A 24,376-nucleotide genomic window follows, 5' to 3' on the forward strand; every position below is an offset into this window, starting at 1 on the left:
GTGTTTCTAATGATATAAGGGCTTTCGAATAGTCATCAAAGCAAAAATTTCTCAACTAGCCTATTGCAATAATAATAATATAATAAGTTTGGAAAATAAAAAATAATTTCCGGTCCCCGGGCTTCGCCGCTTAATGGCTGAGGCTGGAATCGGAGTTAGCGCACAGATGAAAGACAAGTTTATTTGTTAAACAAATTAAAAAACGACTTTCAATATTCATTTGACTACAACTTTTGAATGGCTGAACTGATTTTCATGAAACATGACTAAGAACACTCTGAATAAAATTATCTATGACACAAAAAAAAACTAAACGAAAATCGGTTCATCCGTTTGGGAGCCATGATGCCACAAACAGACACATTAAAGTTATAACACCCGTCTTTTTGCGTCGGGGGTTAAAAAGTAGAGAATCTTTAGTTATATACCGTAGACAGAGAAAACTATAGAGTTCGCCATATTTTTCGTCTCGCTTACAAGAGGGTGCATGAATAAATACAATACGTATGAGAAATACACTAAAATCTAATATATTTGATCATTCTTCATGTTATGTTATCTGTGTCAATATCATTACCTCTTTGTCAGATCCTATGTCAGTGTTCGCTTCGACCGGCGCGGGCGCAGCGTCACCGGTCGTGACGTCATGCGATACCTTCGTCTCTTCTGTTGTTATTTCCATCTAAAAATAACCAATATATAATAATTTAGTCTCTGCTTACCCGAAATACGCAAGATATTATGAATGTAAAAAACATTAGCTTTGAACCTCAAGTACTTATTTATAATCCAAGAATATATGGATAAAAGATAACATTTTTTTTTTACAAAAACATAATTTTTGATATAAGTTTTTATTGTCGTCAAAGAGATCTTGTTCGTTCCCGTGGGAATTTCGGGATAAAAAGTACCCTATGTACCAGGTTATATTCTACTCGTGTACCAAATTACATACAAACCGTCCAGTAGATTTAGCGTGAACTTAATAAACAAACATACATACATAAATCCTCACAAACTTTCGCATTTATAATATCAGTATGATCTGATATAATATTAATAATAAATTCACTAATAAACATTTCTTATATGCTTGTTTGTTTGTTCATTCTCCTTTATAGTATTCATGATTATTATTCTCAAAGCGACAAACTACTAGCATTTCAGGCCGATCATTACACACATCTATATAGAAATTTCTAAAAAAAACTCACATCACCAGCTTCCTTCTCAGTTGTGATGTTGGATACAGCAAAATTGATCTGTTTCTCTTCCGTGGTGAGAATCTGGTCTTCCTTGTCCGTCTGTCCGTCTTCCTTATCCGGCTGTGCGCTGGAATCTTCTGAGTGTTCTGCTGTCATTTGGTTACTGCTCTCTGGAAGATAGTGGTGTTAATTTAAATATTTATATAATAGTTTTTGCTCATGCAAAAACATAATTAAATCAGGAAAAAATTAAACACTTAAAACCTGCCTCATCACACTATCTATTGCTGAAATCCGCATGAAAATCCATGTAGAGTTTATCGCAAACAGACAGACTGACGCGGCTGAGGGCTTTGTCTTATAACATGTAAGAATTATGTGCAATAAAAATTACATAACAATCTTTCGTTGTTCATTGTTACCAATTCTTGTCGCATGAGGCGAATAAGGAACACATAGCTTTGGCAGCTGGTAGGTACCAATAGCATTCCCAAGGAGGATTGACGTCATGTAAGCGGCCGGTTGTGAAATCATAGCTTAATCTTCATAATTTTAAATTTTGAACAGCTTCACAACGTCACAGTCCACAATACAACATAACATGTAAAGTGAAAGATTGAAGATTAAATAAAAAACCTTACCATCGTCCAGATCAAAATCTTCATCATCATCAGCATCGCCTTCCTCGTCTTCTTCGTCATCGTCCATCACCCTCGAGGATTCCGCAAGCAGCCCCAAACTGTCTTCCGCCCCCTCGGGCACTTCATCTGTAGTGTCTGGTACTAGATCTGATGAATTGTCCAATCCCTTTGATTGGTCAACTGTTGATTCTGTAAAAGTTGACAGTTCTATATTTTCCGTTCCTTTTGACGTTAGATCTCTATTAGATTCTTTGTCTGATATTGGCTTGGTGTCTTCTGTTTTTGTTGATTCAGAAATTGATTGCACATTTTCTGATAATTTTGTATCTTTTTGTTCATCGGATGTTGAAAGTTCAGACATTTTTAATATTACAGCTTCTTTTGATGGCAGTTCTTTATTAGATTCTATTTCCGATGTAGTCTTGGCTTCTTCTGTATCAATAGACTGAACAATGATTGATTTCATATTTTCTGATGAACTATTATTTTTTGGCGACTCACCCATTTCCTTGGAATTTGAATCTATATCTTTCGATGGTAGATGAATTGCCTTGGTTCCTTCTGTATTTGATGTTTCAGAATGGATTGATTCTAAATTTTCTGAAGAATTAGAATCTTTTGTTGACTGATCTGGCTCTTTGGCTGTTGAAGTTAAGTCAGGAAGTACATCTTTACTTGATTCTTTGTTGGATATTGACTTGATCACTCCTGTATTTGCTGATTCAGAATTAATTGGTTCTACATTGTCTGGTGAATTAGGATCTTTAGGCGATTCATCTACTTCCATAGATGTTGAAGATTGGTCAGTTGTTGGTTCTAAAGTTTCTGATTCTTTTGTTGGTAAATCTTTATTAGATGCTTTGTCTGACATTGGCTTATTCTCCTCTAAATTTGTTGATTTAGAATTCATTGATTCTACATTTTCTAATAAATTAGGATCATTGGTTGACTCCATGTCTTTTTTATCTAAAATTGGTTTAATTGTTTCTGTTTTTTGCGGATAAAAATTCTTAGGTATCTTAGTGCTTGTTTCACTAATCAACACTGATTTTGACGACGGTTTTGAATCTATAAATATCTTAACTGAGGATTCTTTTGAATCTTTAAAATCTTTTGAGAATGCAGGGTCAGATGTTTCATCTGACACCGAAGCAATAACGATGTCTTCATTTTCGGACTTGTTTCTGACTTCTGAATTTTCATGTGAAATTTGTATGTCAGTTTCTTGTATACTGTCTGGAATGTGTTCTACAATTGCGGTATGCTGGGGTTCAGTACATGTATTTTCTGTTTTATCTTGTGTTACGATGTTTTGTTCTATAACTTGCAAATTGACGATTTCATCTATTTTCTCTGAAGGAATTTCTTTAACTTCTGATGGTTGAAAATTAACATTACTGTACACATCATCTTCAACTTTCTTTACTGTAATGTTAGAAGCAGATTTCAGTTCATCTCCAGGCATATGAATGTCATCCACATCCATCAAATTGGTTTCTAAAGTTATGCATTTCACTTTATCTTTATTTGTTGTAGTATCAATTGATTTGGGTAATACTTCGGCAATATTATCTTTCCCAATTAATTCTGGATCTTCTATCACAAATTGTTCATTTGTAGACTTGGTTGATTCATTTGGTTTTAAAGCTACGTTAATTTTTTCCGACGCATCACACATTTCTACATCATTTACACATAAATCTTCATTTTTGGATACTTTGGTTACTTCCAGATCACAAGTTTTATCAATTTGAACTTCATCATCAAATTCTATATCATCATCAATTTTAGAATCCATATCCCCATCTAAGACATTAATTTGTTTACTAATATCAAGAGTCACATCTTTATCCTCATCTTTTTCACAATCAGAGTCATCAAAATCATCTAAACAATCAATTATTTCTTGGGTTGGTATTTCCAACATTACGTCAGGTCTTTTAAGGCCATGTTCAAATTTGACATCACTATCAATAAAAGAATCATTTATAGTACTTGAAAGGACCTTTTTTTCATCTATGGACCCAGTAGTAACATTTAAAGCATTAGAATCTGTAGGTTTTGTAGTTAGATCGTCATCCAAGTCTTTTGTTAAATATACAGGAGTATCTACATTATTTTCACTCACTTCAGATTCACCGATAGCTTTTTGATCATCACATTTATTTGATGTCAAGCCAGAATCACAGTTTATTTTAGGATTTTCTTTATCATTTTTTATTTCAGATGACTCCTCCATTCCAATAAGTTCGTCGATATTATCTAAAATTTCTTTAGAAGAGTTAGTTTCCATTTCTACTGTAATTTTCTTAGCTTTATCTGTACCATCATTAGCTGTAAATTTTGTAGAAGAAAAATCACCTAACTCTTTATTTTTAGATTCAATTATAGCGCTTTCTAATTCCTTTACTGCAGAAACTAGTGTTGTTGATGGATTTTCAAATGAATCTTTTAAAGCTAAGTCATCTTCAATCTGGTTGACAGTCTCTTTTGCATTAGTTATTCCGTTATTTGACTCTTCATCATCATCGTCCCATCTCAATTGCATCTCATCGTCATCATTATCGTCATCCTCAAAGTCGGACATCTTTTTTTGTTCAACTGGCTTAGTTGTAAGATTATCAACAATTTGTTTTCCGGCATCTCCACAGTCTTTTTGAACTGAGTCAGGAATATCTTTTGATTCAACTATAAACTCTGTTCTCTGGGTTGCAGGCTTATCTTCATCTTGTTTGATGATTCCAAGTTCTGGCTCTTTTGAACTCATTTTTCTAGAATTGAAAGAATATGTACAACATAAATCAATTAGCATTGTGAAAATAATAAACATAAAACTTGAATAAAAATCAGTTGATGAATCGGTTCGGGCTAGGAAATCTTAGCATCTTTGTTAGCTGTTGTGATGCTTGATGCAATAATAAATTAGTGCTATGTTAGAGTTTGGGACGCGCGACGGGATGATGTTACGAAACTCGATGCTGGACAAAAAATTTACTAAATGTGTAACTGAAAGACACCCAAATGTCATGGACTTAGATGAATTCAAAAAGGCAAAAAAAACGAAACCCGGACTTTACGAAGACTCGAAACTAGGAATCCGAAGAAATACGGACGGATGGCAGATACAAGTTAGACATCTAGCTCATGTAGAGGACTCCAATGCAACCAATTCCTCTCATCAAACTCCGTCTATGTTTAGTCTATTAAAAAGAAACTACGTAGATAGGTAGTTAATCAACATTTACCTAAAATATAAAGATAAATTTAATATGACCTACAAACAATCCCTACATGAACAAGGTAACAATAGGGTCACGAAAAAATAAATAAAAACAATTTATTTGCAGATACGGTTGACAATGTTTACTCACGATTGTGTATGCTGTTATAAGAATTAGCATAAGTTAAAATTGTGATTCACATTGAAAATTTATTAGACTTCTATTGCAAAAAAATATTCTTTCGTCAAGAAAAAACACCGCAACAAATACAAAGTGTTTGTAAGAAATTGGTGACAGTTTTTTTGGTTTTTTGACTTTGACAACGCATGCACGCTATCGATTGAAAGATTGAAAGGCACATTTTTTTTTTGTCATTGAAGGCACGTGAAATATACTATACTAGGTATTTATAAAATTACTTGACTGTATTCCTGATGGTAAAATCATGGTAAAATGAAATCAATACATTAAAATGAATTTAATACTTTATCAGAAAGATAAATAAAATGAAAACTACTTGCTGTAGGTACTTAATTTTTTTCCTACAAAGTTTTCAATACAAACAATATTTTGTGGTTCCTGAAATTAACAGTGAAAAGCTAATTATATATTATAATTTAGAGTACTGTTAGGTACTACTGTAATGTGTAATCCAAAATTAGGTACCTACCTAGATAAAAAAGATAATTGTTTAATTATTTCTTGGCAGTACGCAACCTTTGAAAAACCAATCCGAACTTTAAAAAATTGACACATCCTGTCATCAATCAAAGAGTGGGTGAGAGTGACATAAATATTTTGATTGCCGAGTCGACTGATTTCTCTTTTTTTGCATTTTCAGCAAAGCTATTTATTATATTTTTTCATAAGTAAATTATTATCCCTGTGACGATATCGAATATATCGGACACAAACTAAATTGATTCATGCGCGTATAGAATTGTTCAATAATCATAACCCAAAATTCTAGTCGTGTTCTCCTGAAACTTTTGATTTTAATTAATTTCACGACGTGTACAAAGTTAATTACAAAGGTTAATGAGTTGCGTTAGAGCAACTACGAATAGCTGTTAAAATCGATCGATTGTCAACGGAAGTTAACGAATTACAGCAATGGATCTAAACAGTATATTGTCACCAAGAGCAATGGTAGGCGCCGCTATTGTGGGCATCGTTGGGGCCGCCGGTGTGTTCATATACGAGCAAGTGTATGCGGAAAGAAGGAGAGCTATGTTAAGTAAGTGTGGTACTATTACACAACCATATATCATCATGAATGCCTTCACACTCCATGTTAGGTATTGATTGTTATACAAGTTCAGTAAAAGTTTTGTATGACTGAGACAAAATCACGACATGTATTAAAAAGGCAAGTTCTTATCTCTAAAGGTGTCTCTAAATATGTCTGGACAAATGTAATGTTCAACAAATATAATGAATTATAATATATCTTGAATTTGTTTGTCAGAAACATGTTTTATATGCAATGTTGTGTCTTGAAAAGCATTTTGACTGACTTTACATTGTATATTATTAAAAAAAACAAATTTCCAGTCACACACTATGCACTGACCAAGTGCGCTCAACACTAAAGACTGTTACAGTCAAAACTGTTCATCACAGCATAGAACAGGATGGCAAAAATCATATGTGACTTAAAATGCCACTATATATAACACATGGGTATTTTTTATCCGGAAATTCTGGTGGTAGCGAAGCCCCAGGGTGCAACTAGTAAACATAATATTATAAACGACGACCATCAGCAATGCGGAATATTATGCAAAGATAATAATGTTTTTCTTGTTGTAATTTTTTTTATCTACTAAGAGGCAAACATTTACATGACCCACTTGACGTTAAGTGGCCACCATAGCCTGCAACACCAGGTTTTCAAATGTGTGTTCTCTATTATGTGTCCTAGAAGCAGCCACAATACCCTGTAATTACACAGTCCCTCTCACCCTTCAAACCTTTTTTTTTTTTCTTGGTTTCAGTTACTGAAGTTGCTCGTCTTGACAGGCAGGTTGCCACCATGAGGTCAGAGCTTGAGACCCTGAGGGAGCTACAGAAAGAGAGGTCAGTATACCAAGTTTTAAGATATTCCTACAGCAGAGGTGACAATGACAAATCTTTACATATATAAAACTGGCAGTCTATGCATAGACTAAAGACTGTTACAGTCAAAACTGTTCATCACAGCATAGAACAGGATGGCAAAAATCATATGTGACTTAAAATGCCACTATATATAACACATGGGTATTTTTTATCCGGAAATTCTGGTGGTAGATAATTCAAATTCTTGTACTCACATGTACTCATGCATGAGTACATGTGAGTACAAGAAGACATAAATCTAATTGAATTGCTAATTGTTAAGGAATTATTCAAATCGATAGAATCATTATTTTAATAAATATTAGCAATATTAATCTGGCTCAAAGCTGGGAGACAATAAGAAAATTCGACTACAATAGGATCGTAGTCCAAGTAATTACTTTATATGTTTCTCATTTGAAATATATATTTTTTTAATATCAATGGCAAAGGACAGGAAGTGGAGCCTGCCCCCTCAATTTCGCCATCCAACCTGTCCATTGCGTAACTTATTCAGTTTTTATCCGTCGCATCTAAATCGTCCGACCATCTTGTTCTGGGGCGGCCTTTGTTTCATCGCCCGCCAGCGGGGGCCCATTCTGTAGCTATTCTGAAATATTACTAAGGTAAATGTTAATTGTTCAATCAATTGCCGGTATATCCAACATGTGCTAGAATAAAAAAAGGACATTTACAAAGCTCCAATACAGTACAACAATATATTATTGCACTAATTAGTTACATAATATACACAAGTATAAAATCACACATAGCATGACCTAATGATTTAGATATATTGCGTAAAAGGCGGCCTTATCGCTATAATCAACTTGTAACTTTAAACAGGTATAAAGGTTAGTTTATTTATGTACTAGCTTTTGCCCGCGGCTCCGCCCGCGTGTATATCTCTGCGAAAGCAGTAGGTACAGACATTATTTTTTTTCAACAAACAAACTTTCACTCCCCATTAGACTAATTTGGGGGTTGATTTTCGAAAACAAAGTAATCTATGTTTGAACAGGGGTCTTTAAATATATGTGTACTAAAATTCATCAAAATCGGTCCAGTGGTTAAGCCGTGAAAGCGGAACAGACAGACAGACTTTCGCATTTATAATATTAGTATATATATATAGTTCACAGTAAAATAAACAATATTGCAAATTGTCTACAGACCACCCCAGAACACCACAACACGTGGCAGCCATCTAGGCACCCCGCCCGCGGGCCCCGCGCACCAGACTATGGCTATTAAACACGATCATTCAATTTTCATTCCTGCGCGCGCACTACTAATCTTTATTTTTATTGTTGTATTCCTGTTAATCTGCCAAGTGCAAGAATATACTTAAGAATATACTTATACTTATCATATTATTATATTTCCATCTATAAGTTCCGTAATGAATACAAGGGTATCTAACTACAATTTTGGACATAGTATAATATGGTACAGCGAAATTTAATATAAAAAATTAACAAATACTGAACCTTCCTCAGGAAACACTATCGGTGAGAATCGCAGTAGTAAACAGACAGACGCAATAGAGGACTTTATAATATCTATAAGGAATTGGATTCCACACATTTTTGGAATGGTGGATTCCACACATATATATTAACCTCAAAAGTCTGTGGTGGATTCCCTTCCAGCCAACTTCGCCGGCTTAAGCACAAGAAGTCGGCGCACAGGCGTGAGAAGAAAAGTAAGCCTCCAGTCGCGGGCGGCGACGCAGTAGATGCGCCTGAGCAGAGCTACGCGTCCGACTCGGAGTACTTCACAGACTACCAATCCGTCTTAGGTATGTTTTACATCTCCCTCCAATTTGAATTTGGGGATTCCAAAGTCGAATTATTTGTTTACACCTTCGCAGGCATTTCTTGATGTAAATTTTTTTATTATTTCGTACTAGCTTTTGTTCACGAATTCGGCCCTCGTGAATTTCTCTACGAGTGCGTTCGTTCCCGTGGGAATTTCGGGATACAATGTACCTTATGTGTTATTCCAGGTTATATTCTACCCGTGTACCAAATTTCATAACAATCCGTCCAATAGATTTTGCGTGAAAGAGTAACCTATAAGAGACCTCTAATTCTCTGGTAAGTATTCTAAGATCTCTGGTAGAAGTAATCAAGCCCTTCACCTCTCCTTCTTCTTCGGTAATAAGGCGTTTGTTTCCACTTGCCAGGAACGGACGGGGAGCTGGACAGCGAGGAGTTCTACGACGTGCACACGGATGAAGAAGACGACACGTTACGGGAGACGCTGCACAATGGACACGTGACCAATGCGCTAGACGACGTCAGTATTATGTATTCGTTGTAGTGAAAACTCTTATCCGGTCAAAACCACTTTTAACCAACGAATTCAGTCAAAACTACTTTTGACTGAAGACTGGCTGAAAAAAAGTAGTTTTGACAAACCTCATGGGTTTTGTCGGCTACCGTTTTCGATTTAGTCAACTTTCAAGTTTATTTTTCGCAAACAACAATGTCAAGGCAAACTTTTTTTATATATTGTAATATTGACACGTGTGACACCCCTAGCGTTGCAGGCGTCCATAAACTAGTGGCATTCCCATCAGGTGGGCCGTATGCTTGCTTGCTAAGTATTGTAACAAATATTGTGTATTTCCAGGACACGGCATCGTTACCCAAGTCACCGAGGAAAAACGGGCCGGCCCAATGAGCGTGCACATTATTGTGAGTTTACAGTTTTTTTTTTCTAAATTTTTAGATCAACCAAACATACACATAAGTAATAATATAAGCAACGATCCATACGTTCCAGTGTCCCCGAGATAAAGTCTCAATCAAAGAAATGTCGTCGAAAAATTCTCGTTTTTTTATTTTTCTCAATTTTTTTTGACAGGTGTAAAAAATGTTATATTTTTCTATATTTTCATTTCATTCATGTGTGTTTTATGAGAACTACGAACAACTACATTATACGAAAAATATGTGCACACATAAATATTTATACGACAATAAGAAAGATGCATGCATCGGACTTATCCCATGTGGAGTCCCATACAGTCAATTCTTTTATAAAGACACTTTTATATAAGTATTTTGATAAGACAATGACTTCTTCCGCCTGCCTTAGAAACATTGACATAAATATATACTATTATTATAAAGAGTTGAGAGATTATAAAGAGCAAGTAAATTTTTTGAAGTGAAAACTTCTTTAGCGGCGTTGTGCACTTTTTGCGATGGGTAAAAAATGTTAAACTCGCGTCGGGACACGTGACCCTGACCGAAAATTCCTAAGACGTCAAAAATGCACAACGTTAATATTATTCAAGTTTTCACTTCTGCAAGCACTCCCGTAGTGCTACCCGTTTTTTTTTTTGTATATTTAATATTGTATTGAAATTCCTTTTTTTTTTCTTTGTATAATTTTGATCGAAATGTAAAAAAAATATCTTGAAAAACTATTTTTTTTTTCAGATAATTCTGGTTTAATCGGGAATAGATCTTGTATACCACCGTAGCAGTATCTAGTTGTAGTAATGTCAAATATGGTGCCCCTAGTAAACTTTAACGCTCCAAATAAGTGCGAGCGAGATAGATATATTGCTCACTGCTATAGTGAATGGGAAATTAAATATATAAAATGTTTTGTACAGTTAAAACACACGCAAGTTTAAAACTTTGATTTTGATGGGCAAAGTCTTGAAACAATTATATTGTCGAACGACATTACGATCAAATATATTGTCCAATATGAATGAACAAATTTAGATATCTGACCCGGTGAAAAACTCGCTGCTACTGTATAAGTTTGACGAGAAAATTAACCTTTTATATTCGGTCAAGTATCCTTATAATTTATTCATATTGCGTAATATACAGTCTGTATATAAAAAGTAGAAAACTATTTTCAACGAACTAATTTTTTGCCATTGTAGTACCAAATACCACATAGAATTGTCAAGACTGGTTGATGAACGCCCAGTGTTGCCAACCAACAGAACACAGCGCTCATTTATTTTCTACTTTTTATAGAAAGACTAGTCAGTCTTTCTATCAGTAGGTAAGCTTGTAAACGTGGTCACTTTTTACAAGCTGCCTAAATTCAAATGTTACGCCCTACTACCGAAAACGCATAAAAACTAAATTTAAATATACGGTAGTTGCGCCAGTCATTTCAACTTTGGATAGCTATATAAATTGTGACATCTCAATGGAATGAAGTGAAACATCAAAGTTAATTTAACTGTACTCATTTTAAAATAACAATTTACCTACCAATGTTGTTTACATATACATTATGGGATATACATTTAAAATATGTGCACTTATATAACTGATAGCAATGATATTAATAAAAATGAATCCATTTCTACGGTGACCGTGTTTGAAATGTTGACATGTCACTGTCAAACTTTTTGACATAAATTTTATATTTAGCCCAATACAGTCGTGGTACATGGTCATGGATTTAATAAGTACTTCGTTGTACGGAGTACTTACTAATTCCATAGGTAAGGTGCCACTGTTTGAAAGAATGTTATGTCACTGTCAAATTTGACATTTAGTCCGTTATAGTCAGGTGATGGGGTTGCATAAGGAAAGTGTTTTCATAGATAATCATCATTTAGTTATATAGCGGAGGTGTGGATTTAGAGTCTTGTAGGAAATATAAACTTGGTACTTTATAGATAGCTTGAGAAAAGTAAACTTTAATGCGTTGTCTGTAGACACACTTTACATTGACAATAAATTAGCGGACTGTTCGCTGTCAGCTCTCGTTCTTTCAATGTAAAGTGTGTCTACAGGGGATGCATTAAAGTTCAATTTTCAATGAACGCCATCTTGCCGAGGGACAGCGGTGTGGTAGAAATGTGCTATGACCTTTACAAGGGCAAAAAACCTTGGAATATCTCTCAATTTATTTTTTTTATACACGTATGATTAGACTGTGTATATAAGCATATTACGGGCCATTTTGTATATATTGGAAATTAATGTATATTTCTTAAGAATTTATTTCCTTACATTGACTTTGATACTTGGTTTTCATTAATGCCATTTGCAAAGTTTCTTTTGAATTATTATTAATAATGTGACAGTAATATTTCGAGCAATTGTTTGTTATTTTTTTTTATCCTCATAATGAACTACCTCTTTATAGATCTGGCAGTTTGTATGAAATAAATTGGATACGTTATATTTTCAGTGATCTTTATAAAATTTAATTAATTTCATCAAAATAATATTTTTTTTTTTTTTTTAAATGACACAGATTGAGTTAGCCCCAAAGTAAGTTCGAAACTTGTGTTATGGGATACTAACTCAACGATACTATATTCTATAACATATACATATATAGATAAACATCCAAGACCCAGGTCAATCTGAAAAAGATCATTTTTCATGTTGACCTGACCGGGATTCGAACCCGGGACCTCCACTGTAGCTGTCCGGCATGATGACCATTAAGCCACGGAGGTCGTCAAATTAATCCAGCAGGTAATTAAGTCGATCGATAAAATATCAATAAAAAAAAATTACATTCCTCTAATAGATTATTTTTGTAAAATTAATTCATATTATTTGCTCAATTCGAGTTTGAAACAATTTAAGATTTTCATTGATATATTTTCAGTATTGTAAATTAAAAAAAAATCTGTATGCAATGGTTTTCTCTATTTCAATATATTTTTGATTATCATATAGCTATGACTCCATAATGTATAAACGAAATTGTCTAAATTTAATATAGTTTATAAGTCTGGTCGAAGTTTATGCTCAAATTAATCATAATAAAGCACTTCTTAGAAAAATGCCTTATCGAATGAAATAAATACTTCCAGTAGTACTTAGTCGACTGTACTTGTATTTTATTTTAAAAAAGTATAAGTATTTTCTTCTATGTATAATGTCGCGAAAATTTTTCAAAATACATTTATTGTCGTGTTTTAAAAGAACAGTAGAAGTTTTGTTTATTATTTGTACGCATGGGCTATAAAAAAAATTGCTTTAAAATTGTATTGTTGAACAGCTATATTAGTATATAGAAATGATATTTTGTAACCAATACCATAGTAGGACTATATTATTTTCTTCGTTTTGTCATACTAATAGAACTGAATGATAGAACTATACGGACAGAATCAAAAATTGAAATAAATTCGCTGTCCGAAATTGTCATTATATATAGTTTGAAACAATGTTTTTTTGAAAATTAATTTTAATGGTGACATTTAATGCTGTATGTAAATTAAATTTAAAACAAAACTAGGTATTTTTCTTCTTGACCTTATCCCACTCATGTGGGGTCGGCACAGTATGTAAGTTCCTTCCATTTTGTTCTGTCATTTGCCATATCCATTGATACTCCTTTCCTGTTTCTTCCATCCATTTCTTCTTAGGTCTTCCTCTATTCCCTTTACTTCCATCTTTAATGCCCTTTGAGTGACGTGATTTTCTCTCTTCTTAAAATATGCCCGAACCAGCCTAACCTATAACTATGTAATTTCTCATTAACTGGTGCTACTTTCATACTTCCTCTTACATACTAATTCCTTATTTTATCTAATCTAGTTACCCCGCACATCCATCTCAGCATTCGCATCTCTGTCGCATGAAGTTTCCTTTCGTCCGTCACTTTCGTCGCCCAACATTCAGATCCATACATTATGACAGTTCTGATAACTGCCTTATAAATTTTTGCTGTCAATTTAACAAAACAAAAACTAGGTATTTTTATGATTTTGTTTTTGACATAACAAGTATTTAATACGTCTGATACTGCGAAAAACGTTTAGATTTTGGGCTTGTTTCACCACTTTCTGATAAGTATATTGTAATCTGACAAATTAATTAACAGCTAGATAAACCTACCTAAAGTGATTGGCCAGTTAATACTATTCAACACTTGTGAAATATAATCTATATAACACTGTCATGTTTTACATATAGGCTATCAGATACTTTATAAGCGGTAAAACAGGCCTATTAATAATAAAAAATCTGTATATAGATATATAAAGCATTTATCCATTATTTAGCATGTCCCTATCTCACTTTATAATATTTGACATTGAAGGAGTTTGAGAAAATGTATATTTGAAATAGATTTTCATTTTCTTTTAGGGTAACAACAAACATACTTATTATATTTTTGTTTCTGACATTGAATGTAATGAAAATTTAATTTGATCATATGTCAATGATATTCTGTGTATAAAATAGTCGTAGGCAATTATATTTTTTCTGGGTTATTCCACTGGTATTTATTTTGTTATAAATAAAATAAAGTATTCTTTAGAAAATTATAATGTTTCATTTCTTTTTAATTTCTTCTTATCGTTATTGGTATTGGTACTTAATACATATGTTTATTGTATTGCAAGATGAAGGTATGATTTATAAATAAAACAAAAAAATGTACATATATGTTTTTAATACATCAAAAGATAAAACATTTTTCACATATATTATTTCCATTTAACTAGCTGATAAAATTCATATTTCTTATATAATAGTAATACTGCAAAATTGCATGGCAAAGAAATTAATAAAGTTTATATGGACTGATACAACAACTTTTGATTCCATGGAAATATTTTAATCATCGATCTAATCTCAAATCTAGTAAGGTAAGCTATTTTCTGAAGTTAAATTCACATTTTGAGAATTGGACATTATGCGCCAAACTTATTTGTATATATTTAAAATTCGTCGACACAAAAACAGTTTACATAAAAAACATTAGCATGATTTAACTATTTATAAATAAAAATGTTAGCAAAAAGTCTAATAATCAATACATATAATAAAATTGAAGAAAGGCCAAATTTGTACATTAGATATATTTTTTAAATTCTTCATGGAATATACTTAGTTACTGATATAGATGACGAAAATATAGTTTTGGAAATTTTTGTCTGTCTGTCTGTCTGAACGCGCATTACTCGAAATCTACTGGAGCGATTTGCTTGAAATTTGGTATGTAGGTACCTTATATACCGGGTTAACATCTTAGATACATTTCATTCCGGTAAATGGTCAGGTTCCCGTAGGATAATTGAAAAACTAATTATGAATCAAAAATACCTCGGGATCCCGGGTTAACATCTTATAGACATTTCATTTCATCCCGGAATATGAGGGGTCATGTGGGAAAATTAGATAAATTTCATCCCGGTAAATGGTCAGGTTCCCGTAGTATAATTGAAAAACTAATTATGATATGAATCAAAAATTCCTCGGAATCCCGGGTTAACATCTTATATACATTTCATCCCGGAAAATGAGGAGGGTCCTGTAGGAAAATTAAAATAAAAATCCACGGAGCCGATTTACTTTAAAATTTTGTAGAAAATAACAGTAATAGTAAATACAAAAAATGTTTAATTTACGTTTGTGGTTAATAAAAAACCGAGACGTAAAACGTCATGGAAAATGGGACGGCACGCGGTGCAGAAAGCGGGAGTGGGAGTCGGAGTGGGAAATGGGAAGGAGACACGTAGTAGGGAAACGGGACACTTTGCGAAAAACATAATGGCACATAATATATACGGGATATCTACATTAAATAGCAGAAAGCGGGAGTGGGAGTCGGAGTGGGAAATGGGAAGGAGACACGTAGTAGGGAAACGGGACACTTTGCGAAAAACATAATGGCACATAATATGTACGGGATATCTACATTAAATAGCAGAAAGCGGGATTGGACACGATTGCGGGGTGAGACACTCAATACTCAACAACAACTCGGGAAACAGGAAATGGAACTAAAGATGAGAAAAAAAATGCGAATTTGAATCATATATGTTTACCAGTCTTGCAGAGTACGCGATAAAAAATTACTGAGATTTTGCTATGAAATTCACGCGGGCGAAGCCGCGGGCAAGAGCTAGTTCAAAAATATAAATAACAGTATACCTATGGAAAATGGGACGGCACGCGGTGCAGAAAGCGGGAGTGGGAGTCGGATTGGGAAATGGGAAGGAGACACGTAGTAGGGAAACGGGACACTTTGCGAAAAACATAATGGCACATAATATATATGGGATATCTACATTAAATAGCAGAAAGCGGGAGTGGGAGTCGGAGTGGGAAATGGGAAGGAGACACGTAGTAGGGAAACGGGACACTTTGCGAAAAACATAATGGCACATAATATGTACGGGATATCTACATTAAATAGCAGAAAGCGGGATTGGACACGATTGCGGGGTGAGACACTCAATACTCAACAACAACTCGGGAAACAGGAAATGGAACTAAAGATGAGAAAAAAAATGCGAATTTGAATCATATATGTTTACCAGTCTTGCAGAGTACGCGATAAAAAATTACTGAGATTTTGCTATGAAATTCACGCGGGCGAAGCCGCGGGCAAGAGCTAGTTCAAAAATATAAATAACAGTATACCTAAGCTCAGTTTTTTTACATAAAATTATGTATTTACAACTACACTGAAACAACATATACCTTTAAAACACTGACAAGAACAAGACAATAATATTTACAACAACGTATAGAGTTCTGCTTGAAAATACTAATATTTTTAAATAGGCTGTAAAGCTATGGGGTAGACAGTCTATCACTGTTCTATATTAGGCCAACTTTTATTCAGATCTTTGATTTCATCCATTAGTGATCTTTCAAGGGGTTATTTTCATATATTGGCACTATATGTTCGAGGTCAAATTATAGTTTACTTATGTCATGGGTAAAAATATTTTTAATATAAAGATTAATAAAATTTGTACAATTTTTCTCTTCGCCTTAAACGATAAATATTATAGTGACATAATTATTTTTTAATAAAAATTCGGCGAAAGTAAATCATTTAGCTTTTGATCTACGAAACGTTTGATCTACCTGAAGCCCTGAAGTTGCATCCTTTAATAAATAAGCGCGTTTAATTTCAACTAACATTAATAAAAAACTTTACTTTTTACGTGACCATGCGAGTTTTTTCAAAGCTAAAAGTTAATTGCATTTAAAAAAAGGAAACAAAAGCATTCAACTTCAGTTTTTCCAGTCAAAATCGCGTAATTAGGTCTCTATAGTATACATACATAATACATATACAAACATAAACACATCTGCATTTCATATTAACACTAACTACAATAAACTCTTAAGGTGGAAGTCGCGATTGGTAAACTCCTTTTTTCATTTTTGGAAGTCACGACATTTTATTTTAATCACATATTAAATCATTCTGAATCATAAAAACTATCTAACTTTAAATAACTTATAAATAATTCAAAAAATAAATTTAAAATATCCAAAGTAGGCCCCCTAGGCAAGGTGCCCATCACACAGGTTTTTTCATTAGTCTTATTATAATTTTACAGAAATAACTTAAATCAAAATAGACTTTTTGGATATTGCTTTCGTGGTTTATAAAATATTTACTTTAGAAAAAAAAACAAAAACCAATTACAAGTACTGTGAAGATTAAGTAAGAAAAAATAGGCAATACCTTCTTTTCATATTAAGTTGATTAAGTAACAAAAATATTTTGTATTTTCCTAACTTAAGCAATTTACGTTAAATACAGGCCAGACAGGCTACAACTACACTAAACAACTAATTCGTGCGATGGTTAAAATATATTGTGCACCACAAATGCGTAACACCCAAATTAAAGCACCAAGCATACTTTTATCTATTAAATAAAGACAAAAACGCAAAATTTGGTTTGACGTATCATAGTCCGTCTACCTACAGGTCATCATATTGTGGAAATTTCGCGAATATACACAATAAGCACTTTTTCGGTATTTTTTAATAATAACTGCAAAAAAGCGTTCTGTTACATAAAATTTGCCATTTTGCGTAGTGCTCATTTTGCGTATTGTACATTATGCGTCAAACCAGTGACACACTCCACAAAACCAGAGATGAATATTTAAATTTTAACTAACTTTGTCGCAATATGGGGCTAATAGAGAGCGTTTATAGGCATGAAAAGTCAATCCAGTTTATTTAAAAATTGCAGTTATATTATCATGGTAGGCGTCACCGAATAGACCTTATGTTAATATTGTTCTCGTAAAAGAACACTTAAACTAATAGTGCTTTATATCACGCCTATTTAGGAACTTAAAATCGTCTTGGCGCAAAATGTCTTTTTTCTCACAATGTCCTTTTTTCAAAATGTCTTTGTGTGTTTTTGATGATAATATTTAGATAAGCGATTGATTAAAACAGTTTTTTTTTATTAAAATGACATTTTGAGAAAAGGACATTATGAGAAAGGACATTTCGAGAAAAGGACATTTTGGGTCAAGACGCTTAAAATAAGGTATATATTAACCTTAAAAGATTTTTTGACAATTTGCCAAAATATTAAAGATCAAGAACATCTTTAAGATCAAATTCGTATAAACGATTCCAAGTATTTTTTTTACTCTCATAAATTGCAGTATTTTAAAAGCGTTGTAATACAGTTCTTATTTTCAATACTGTAGAGATCAAAATTGCATACACGCTTCTCCATATTTGTACTGGCACTAAGATAAAATCTTTAGAAAGCGTTGCAACAAAACAACTCTTATACTAAACGTCGTAAAGATCAATTTCGTATAAACATCCGCGTGTGACTACAATGTGTTTGTAGCGAAGTTGCGGGTCTGGAAATAGAAAAGCATATATTTATATATATATATATATATATTTATAGACCTTTCCCTGACGCGTTGTGAGCTAAATCAACTCTTGAAGAATTAATTAATACGAATACAATAATAATTATTCATTAATAATATTGCGTCTTATATATTTTGTGTCAACCCTGTCTGCATTGTCGCCGCTGGCTACTGTTTCGATTTTAGCGAGAACGTCGAGCATTTGTAAAAGTTTCATTAAACTGTGATATTACATTTATAAATTACTAGCTGCGCCCCGGGGCTTCGCTCCCGTATACTAAATTTCATTACAATCGGTTCAAAAGATAATGCGTGCTCTTCACGCATTATATTAACAAATTTCTTATAATAATACTTTCGAATGTATAATATTCATTGGGACAATACTCACTTTGCTTTTTCGCTATGTGTCCGAACTGGAGCAATACAGCGTGGGCTGGCGGTGTACACCTGGGGACGAATTCATAAGTTTAATAAGACTAGATTCGCCAACAGGCCGGCCGGTCGTAAAATCACGGACGGAAATTTAAAAAAAAACGGATGTAATTTTTCGCTGACTATCAAGGTCGTATAACAAAATGGTTATGTCTATATTTTATCGTAATTCTAACGAATAAGAAATTTTGCATGCATACATACCTATAGTCTGTAGTGGGAATAATAACTGCTCCCGTGGCCAATCACGCGTTTCTGGCAAAAGCTAGTATGTCTAAGAGAGAGTGAGAGTGAGTGAGAGAGAGCATCACCCACCAGTATATCTGTCGCAGTCGGGGTCGGGCGGCGCGGCGCGCGCGCGCGGCTCGTCGGCGCCGGGCAGGCAGGTCTCCACCATGGCCTCCAGGCAGTTCACGAACAGCTCGCTGCTTTCCGCCGTGCATTGGTTTTGCTGGTCACAGTCACACGAATTCATTTAACTATATAGTAGTTCGCGGCGAAGTGAGACTTCGCGAATACAATACATTTTTACAAAATTGTGAATATTTCAAATGCGACTTCACCGATTTTGATGCCCTACGAACTTAGAAATTCTATTGACAGATCAGGATCTGTCAATAGAATTTCTAAGGATATGGATGAAATTTAAAAGGTATGCAGGCATACCTTTTAAATTTCATCCATATCAGACCAACGGTTCGAAAGTTATCGCGTTTCAAACATACATACATATAAAAAATGTATTTTTGCCCAAGTCGAATTGTAAACCTCGCTCGCTCAGTCAATAAATTTCTTTTTTGAATTAGTTTAAAATTCGGGAAATATCGACGCGGGGAGAGAATTCCAGAACTCGGCAGCTCGCAACAGGAAATACGAACCAAACCATATTTGAAACAAAGTCCTCTAACATGTCTGTCTGTGTGTTCGCGATATACTCAAATTGCACGGATTTTCATGCGGTTCAAACCAATAGACAGTGTGATTCCTGAGGAAGATTTAAATATATAATATACAATGTTTTTACCCGAGCCGGGACGGTCGCTATTTCGTATACATCATTCACTATTCTCTGTTGTTCATAATTACATTGAAATTATATTATAAGGAGGTTAATAATTGTCTAATCGAATGAAGCGTTGGTGATCCAGTAGCTAAGACCGTCTCGCCTGTTGTGAAAAGGTTCCAGATTCGAATCCTACTTGTACCATATAAATTTACTATTTTAATCACATAGTTTTTAATGTGACATAATAAAAAGGGACTTGAGTCCCTTACATTTTACCTTGTTTAAAATAATTAAAATTACCAACACCTACAATTGAACAAATAAATAAATTTGAATTTAGTAAATAAATATATATTACCTTTGTAAATGGCCCCGCGAACCGCCACAGGCCTCCGAAACCACAGCTTTGCATGTAGTGCAGTTGCTGCTGGCTCGCGTCCTCTGACGCTATCATATTCTGTTGGATATCACATTAACCAGCTGTGTCGTTTGTATGTATGTATGTACCAAATAGAAGTTTATGAAAACTGTTCGCACACGCACTGTATCCCATGCACAGTCTCCGCTGCGCCGTACGCTAGCGGATCTCAACGCGTTCCTGAACTTTGGAACCTGAATGTGATGTGTTTGCTGATGCATGTAAGATTTTACGAGAATAACGAATGAGAGTCGACTTGTGTTAAAAATACAATATATTTTTATGTTTCTTTTTAATGTGATATTGTTGTAAGATTTTTATCTTCTTCCTTTTATAAATATTGTAATAGGATACACAATCACCGTTGTATTTAAATAACAAATAAATAAATGAGAACACAGAAAAATTACTCGAGGTTTTTCAACATTAAACCGTGAACCCTACGTTCAAGGGGGTTTCAAGGTCAAACCAGGTGAACAGAAATAGTTTTTATTGTTTGATTTTACTTCACTTAGAATTTTAAATAAAATAGCTTTATATCAGGTAACTAAGACCCATGAATTGATACATAATATACATCTATACTATTATTATAAAGAGGTAAGCGTTTGTGAGTTTGTATGTTTGAGTCGGGTTATCTCCGAAACTACAGAACCGAAATTATTTCCCCCTTAGAAAGGTACACTAACCATCTATATTTTATATCAAAAATCACACGGGAGCGAAACCTCGGGCAACATCTAGTGTCGTAAAAAAAATAACAAATCAATTCAGTACAGTAAATTTATTTATTTATTTATTTGTCATCATTCTCATTATCATTTCCCCATAATTTTTCGCGCTATTTCCGCGATATTTTTATATTAATGTAGTAACATTTACATGACGTTGATTCAATTTTTTTTGTTGTTGTAAATGCGGTGTAAAATTTGGTACCATAATAGCATTAATTACACGAACCCAGCACCCAGGCATGGCATGTAACAAAACTATTACACACCACGCCTGGTTAAATTCAAAGTGTAATTATACATGATGTTGAAAGATTAATAATATAGACCTGTATGATGCTCTGCACTGCGCTGAGTATGACCTGGTCGTGACAGTGCATCAACACGTGGTTGATCTTCATGTCCAGCAGACTGTGACTGCAATATTACATATACTTGTTAATATTATATAATTATACTAGCTTTTGCCCACAACTTCGTATGTGAGTAAAAATCCGTTTTCCGTGGGCATTTCAGGAAATCCCTTCTTAGTGCTCCCCTACACTCCTCAGGGAACCTACGCACCAAATTTCAGCTTCCTACGCCCAGTAGTTTCGGCTGTGCGTTGTCTGTCAGTCACTCAGTCACGGAAGAGTTTTATTTATATATAGATAACACAAATTAACAACAAATCTTTTCAGGGCTGGCTCTATGTGGCTAAATAAACGTATCGGAGATAAAGTTTTAAAAAATTATTACGCTAGTTTTTTTTTCTAACAATAGAAAATTATTATTAAATTCAGTGTCATACTATAGACACTACATTCAACTTTAAGTTCCGCCCACTAAATAATAATTGAATTAAAAACCACCAATATCCTTTCTAATTAATATCTGATTTGTAGTTAATTTGTGTCCACCTTGTAGGAATATTGATTTGGGAACGAATTTGTGATGAATAAATTAAGAAAGAATTGTCACGTGGTTGCCCAATACATCTTGGTTCTGTTGGATTCATTCAGTTTCATAATGGTTATTTTCTTTATTAGCATGAAATAAAAAAAATAGATTTAATTACGCCACACTAGACAAAGGATTGCATTAAAAAGTATTATATATTTCCCATTATACTATATTATAGTCTCTAATGAACTTTGCCAAATCTGGATTCCGGCACTGGGTGCGTATACTTTATACTTTATGTATACTTTCGTTTACGTGGTTTGGTACTTACATGACTGGGAACACTTTAGGAAACACAACGGAACCCTCAGCTAGGTACTGGTACAGTATTCTAATTTCGTCTTCATCTGGAAAATTACACTTTTCTAAAATATCGCCGAACTGTTTCTTGGCAAAATTAAAAAAATATCGAAAAAAAAAAATTACACATTTATAATGTTAAAAATCGCCAAATTGCAATGGTTTGTTTATTGGCAAAATAATAAATATATTATTATTATTTAGCTTTATTATTATTATTCCACGCAGCAGGATTTTTTCCTGGCAAATAAGAATATATCAATTTTTTTTTAAACCACTTTTTTTGTCATTGCAATACCTAAATAAAGAAGCGGTTGTGGTGTAATGGTTAAGACGCCCGCCTGTGGATCGAAAGGTCCCAGGTTCGAATCCTACTCGTGCCACATGAGTTTGTATACCAATCTGACTCATGTATAGTAGTTTTCATCGGCCTCCACTTGCTTCCGGTGAAGGAAAACATCGTGAGGAAACCTGCACACTAGTTGATTATTAACTTGTGTGTGAAATGGAGAAGGCAATGGCAAACCACTCCATTAATAGTGCCAAGAAAGTTGTTGTGTGTGCTTCATCCACGTAATGACCACGACTCTCAGTCATGAGGAATACGACTATGAAGAAGAATACCTAATAGAATAGTCAAGATTGGTTGATAAAGACTGGGTAGTGTTGCCAGCCAAGAGGTCACAGCGTTCTCATCAATTTCTAGACTGTAAAGTAACCCGTTTTGCTGACGGTACCTGTGGTGTACTTCACCAACGTGGCTAGCACGGTCAGCACCAATGCTTGAGTGGTGAAGTCCGATAACACAGATGGATCCAAAAGACTGTTGGAATCTGGTGATGTCGAGTCTTTATCTGTCGATGCTTGCTGTAAATAAAATTATACATAAATTTATATTTAAAAAATGGTTAGCCCTTCTGGCATGATAGGGACCAACACTGTTTGAATGAGTTTCTTTCGGCATTTCTTCTCAGCAGTGGTCGTTCCGAAATGCTAGTAGTTTTTAGCCTTGGTAAATACTATTTAATTTAGCATATGACGTGAAAAAGTGCCTGTGAAGGCCTAATTTCTGAGTAAGTGATTTGTTTTTGATTTTATATGTTGAGTCCTGGAGACCCATAACATAGGTTCATTGGTTACCTAACTAGTGCAACTATTCTCCACAATCGTTCATATTTACTTTATATATACCAGTTTTTGTCCGCGGTTTCGCCCGCGTGATTTTCCCTTCAATGAAATATTTAGACTCTAACTAATCTGGTCTCTCCATATAAAATTTGAACAACCCTTTTTACCCCCTTTGAGGATGAATTTTGAAAAATCTTTTCTAAGTGCACCCCTAGACCACATAAGGAACCTACGTGGTAAATTTGAAGTTTCTAAACCCAGTGGTTTGGGCTGTGCGTCAATATGTTAGTCATATATATATATATATATATATATATATATATATATATATATATATATATATATATATATATATATATATATATATATATATATATATATATATATATATATATATATATATATATATATATATATATATATATATATTAGTATTATTAATGTTATTAACATAAAATCGAAACTTATTTTATCTTATTTTATATTTGTCATCGCATGCTCGCTTTCGGGCCCGTGAGCTCAAGAGGTTGATAGAACTGTCTCGGATAGACAGCGGCGTGGGTTCAATTCACGCTCGATTCCAAAATATTTTCATATTATTAATATTTTCAAAATTAGTGAAAAATAAT

The 24,376-nt window shown here is 33.8% G+C and overlaps 3 protein-coding genes across 11 annotated transcripts in view; 1 reads left to right on the forward strand and 2 right to left on the reverse strand.

Moving 5' to 3' along the window:
• Positions 1-5,365, reverse strand: part of egg (eggless) — a 38,817-nt gene extending 33,452 nt beyond the window's left edge. For all 3 annotated transcript variants that reach the window (XM_053766171.1, XM_053766172.1, XM_053766170.1), the window contains exons 1-4: positions 5,218-5,365; positions 1,847-4,617; positions 1,215-1,375; positions 578-682 (exon numbers count right to left, since the gene is read on the reverse strand). In XM_053766171.1, the coding sequence (XP_053622146.1) occupies positions 578-682; positions 1,215-1,375; positions 1,847-4,613 (3,033 nt within the window). In that variant the 5' untranslated portion in view covers positions 4,614-4,617; positions 5,218-5,365. The remainder of the gene's footprint in view (positions 1-577; positions 683-1,214; positions 1,376-1,846; positions 4,618-5,217) is intronic.
• A 474-nt stretch (positions 5,366-5,839) lies between these two features.
• Positions 5,840-14,449, forward strand: LOC128681888 (uncharacterized). The gene is made up of 6 exons (XM_053766184.2): positions 5,840-6,304; positions 7,065-7,146; positions 8,820-8,968; positions 9,356-9,468; positions 9,805-9,869; positions 10,620-14,449. Exons 1-5 carry the CDS (start codon positions 6,181-6,183, stop codon positions 9,853-9,855), a joined length of 519 nt encoding a protein of 172 aa, XP_053622159.1. The 5' UTR covers positions 5,840-6,180; the 3' UTR covers positions 9,856-9,869; positions 10,620-14,449.
• Positions 14,450-14,559: 110 nt separating this feature from the next.
• Positions 14,560-24,376, reverse strand: part of Nf1 (Neurofibromin 1) — a 67,842-nt gene continuing 58,025 nt past the window's right edge. For all 7 annotated transcript variants that reach the window (XM_053766178.1, XM_053766179.2, XM_053766180.1 and 4 more), the window contains 7 exons: positions 23,357-23,486; positions 22,591-22,666; positions 21,707-21,794; positions 20,587-20,685; positions 19,538-19,673; positions 19,179-19,237; positions 14,560-18,772 (listed from right to left, as the gene is read on the reverse strand). In XM_053766178.1, the coding sequence (XP_053622153.1) occupies positions 19,191-19,237; positions 19,538-19,673; positions 20,587-20,685; positions 21,707-21,794; positions 22,591-22,666; positions 23,357-23,486 (576 nt within the window). In that variant the 3' untranslated portion in view covers positions 14,560-18,772; positions 19,179-19,190. The remainder of the gene's footprint in view (positions 18,773-19,178; positions 19,238-19,537; positions 19,674-20,586; positions 20,686-21,706; positions 21,795-22,590; positions 22,667-23,356; positions 23,487-24,376) is intronic.

The sequence above is a fragment of the Plodia interpunctella genome, chromosome 28 (genome assembly GCF_027563975.2).
Source record: "Plodia interpunctella isolate USDA-ARS_2022_Savannah chromosome 28, ilPloInte3.2, whole genome shotgun sequence".
Taxonomy (NCBI): Eukaryota; Metazoa; Arthropoda; class Insecta; order Lepidoptera; family Pyralidae; genus Plodia; species Plodia interpunctella.

Coding starts and splice junctions, on each gene's coding strand:
- LOC128681888 (XM_053766184.2), top strand. CDS start 6,181: ATGGATCTAAACAGTATATTGTCACCAAGAGCAATGGTAGGCGCCGCT. Junction 6,305..7,064: donor AAGAAGGAGAGCTATGTTAA/GTAAGTGTGGTA, acceptor TCTTGGTTTCAG/TTACTGAAGTTGCTCGTCTT. Junction 8,969..9,355: donor AGACTACCAATCCGTCTTAG/GTATGTTTTACA, acceptor TCCACTTGCCAG/GAACGGACGGGGAGCTGGAC.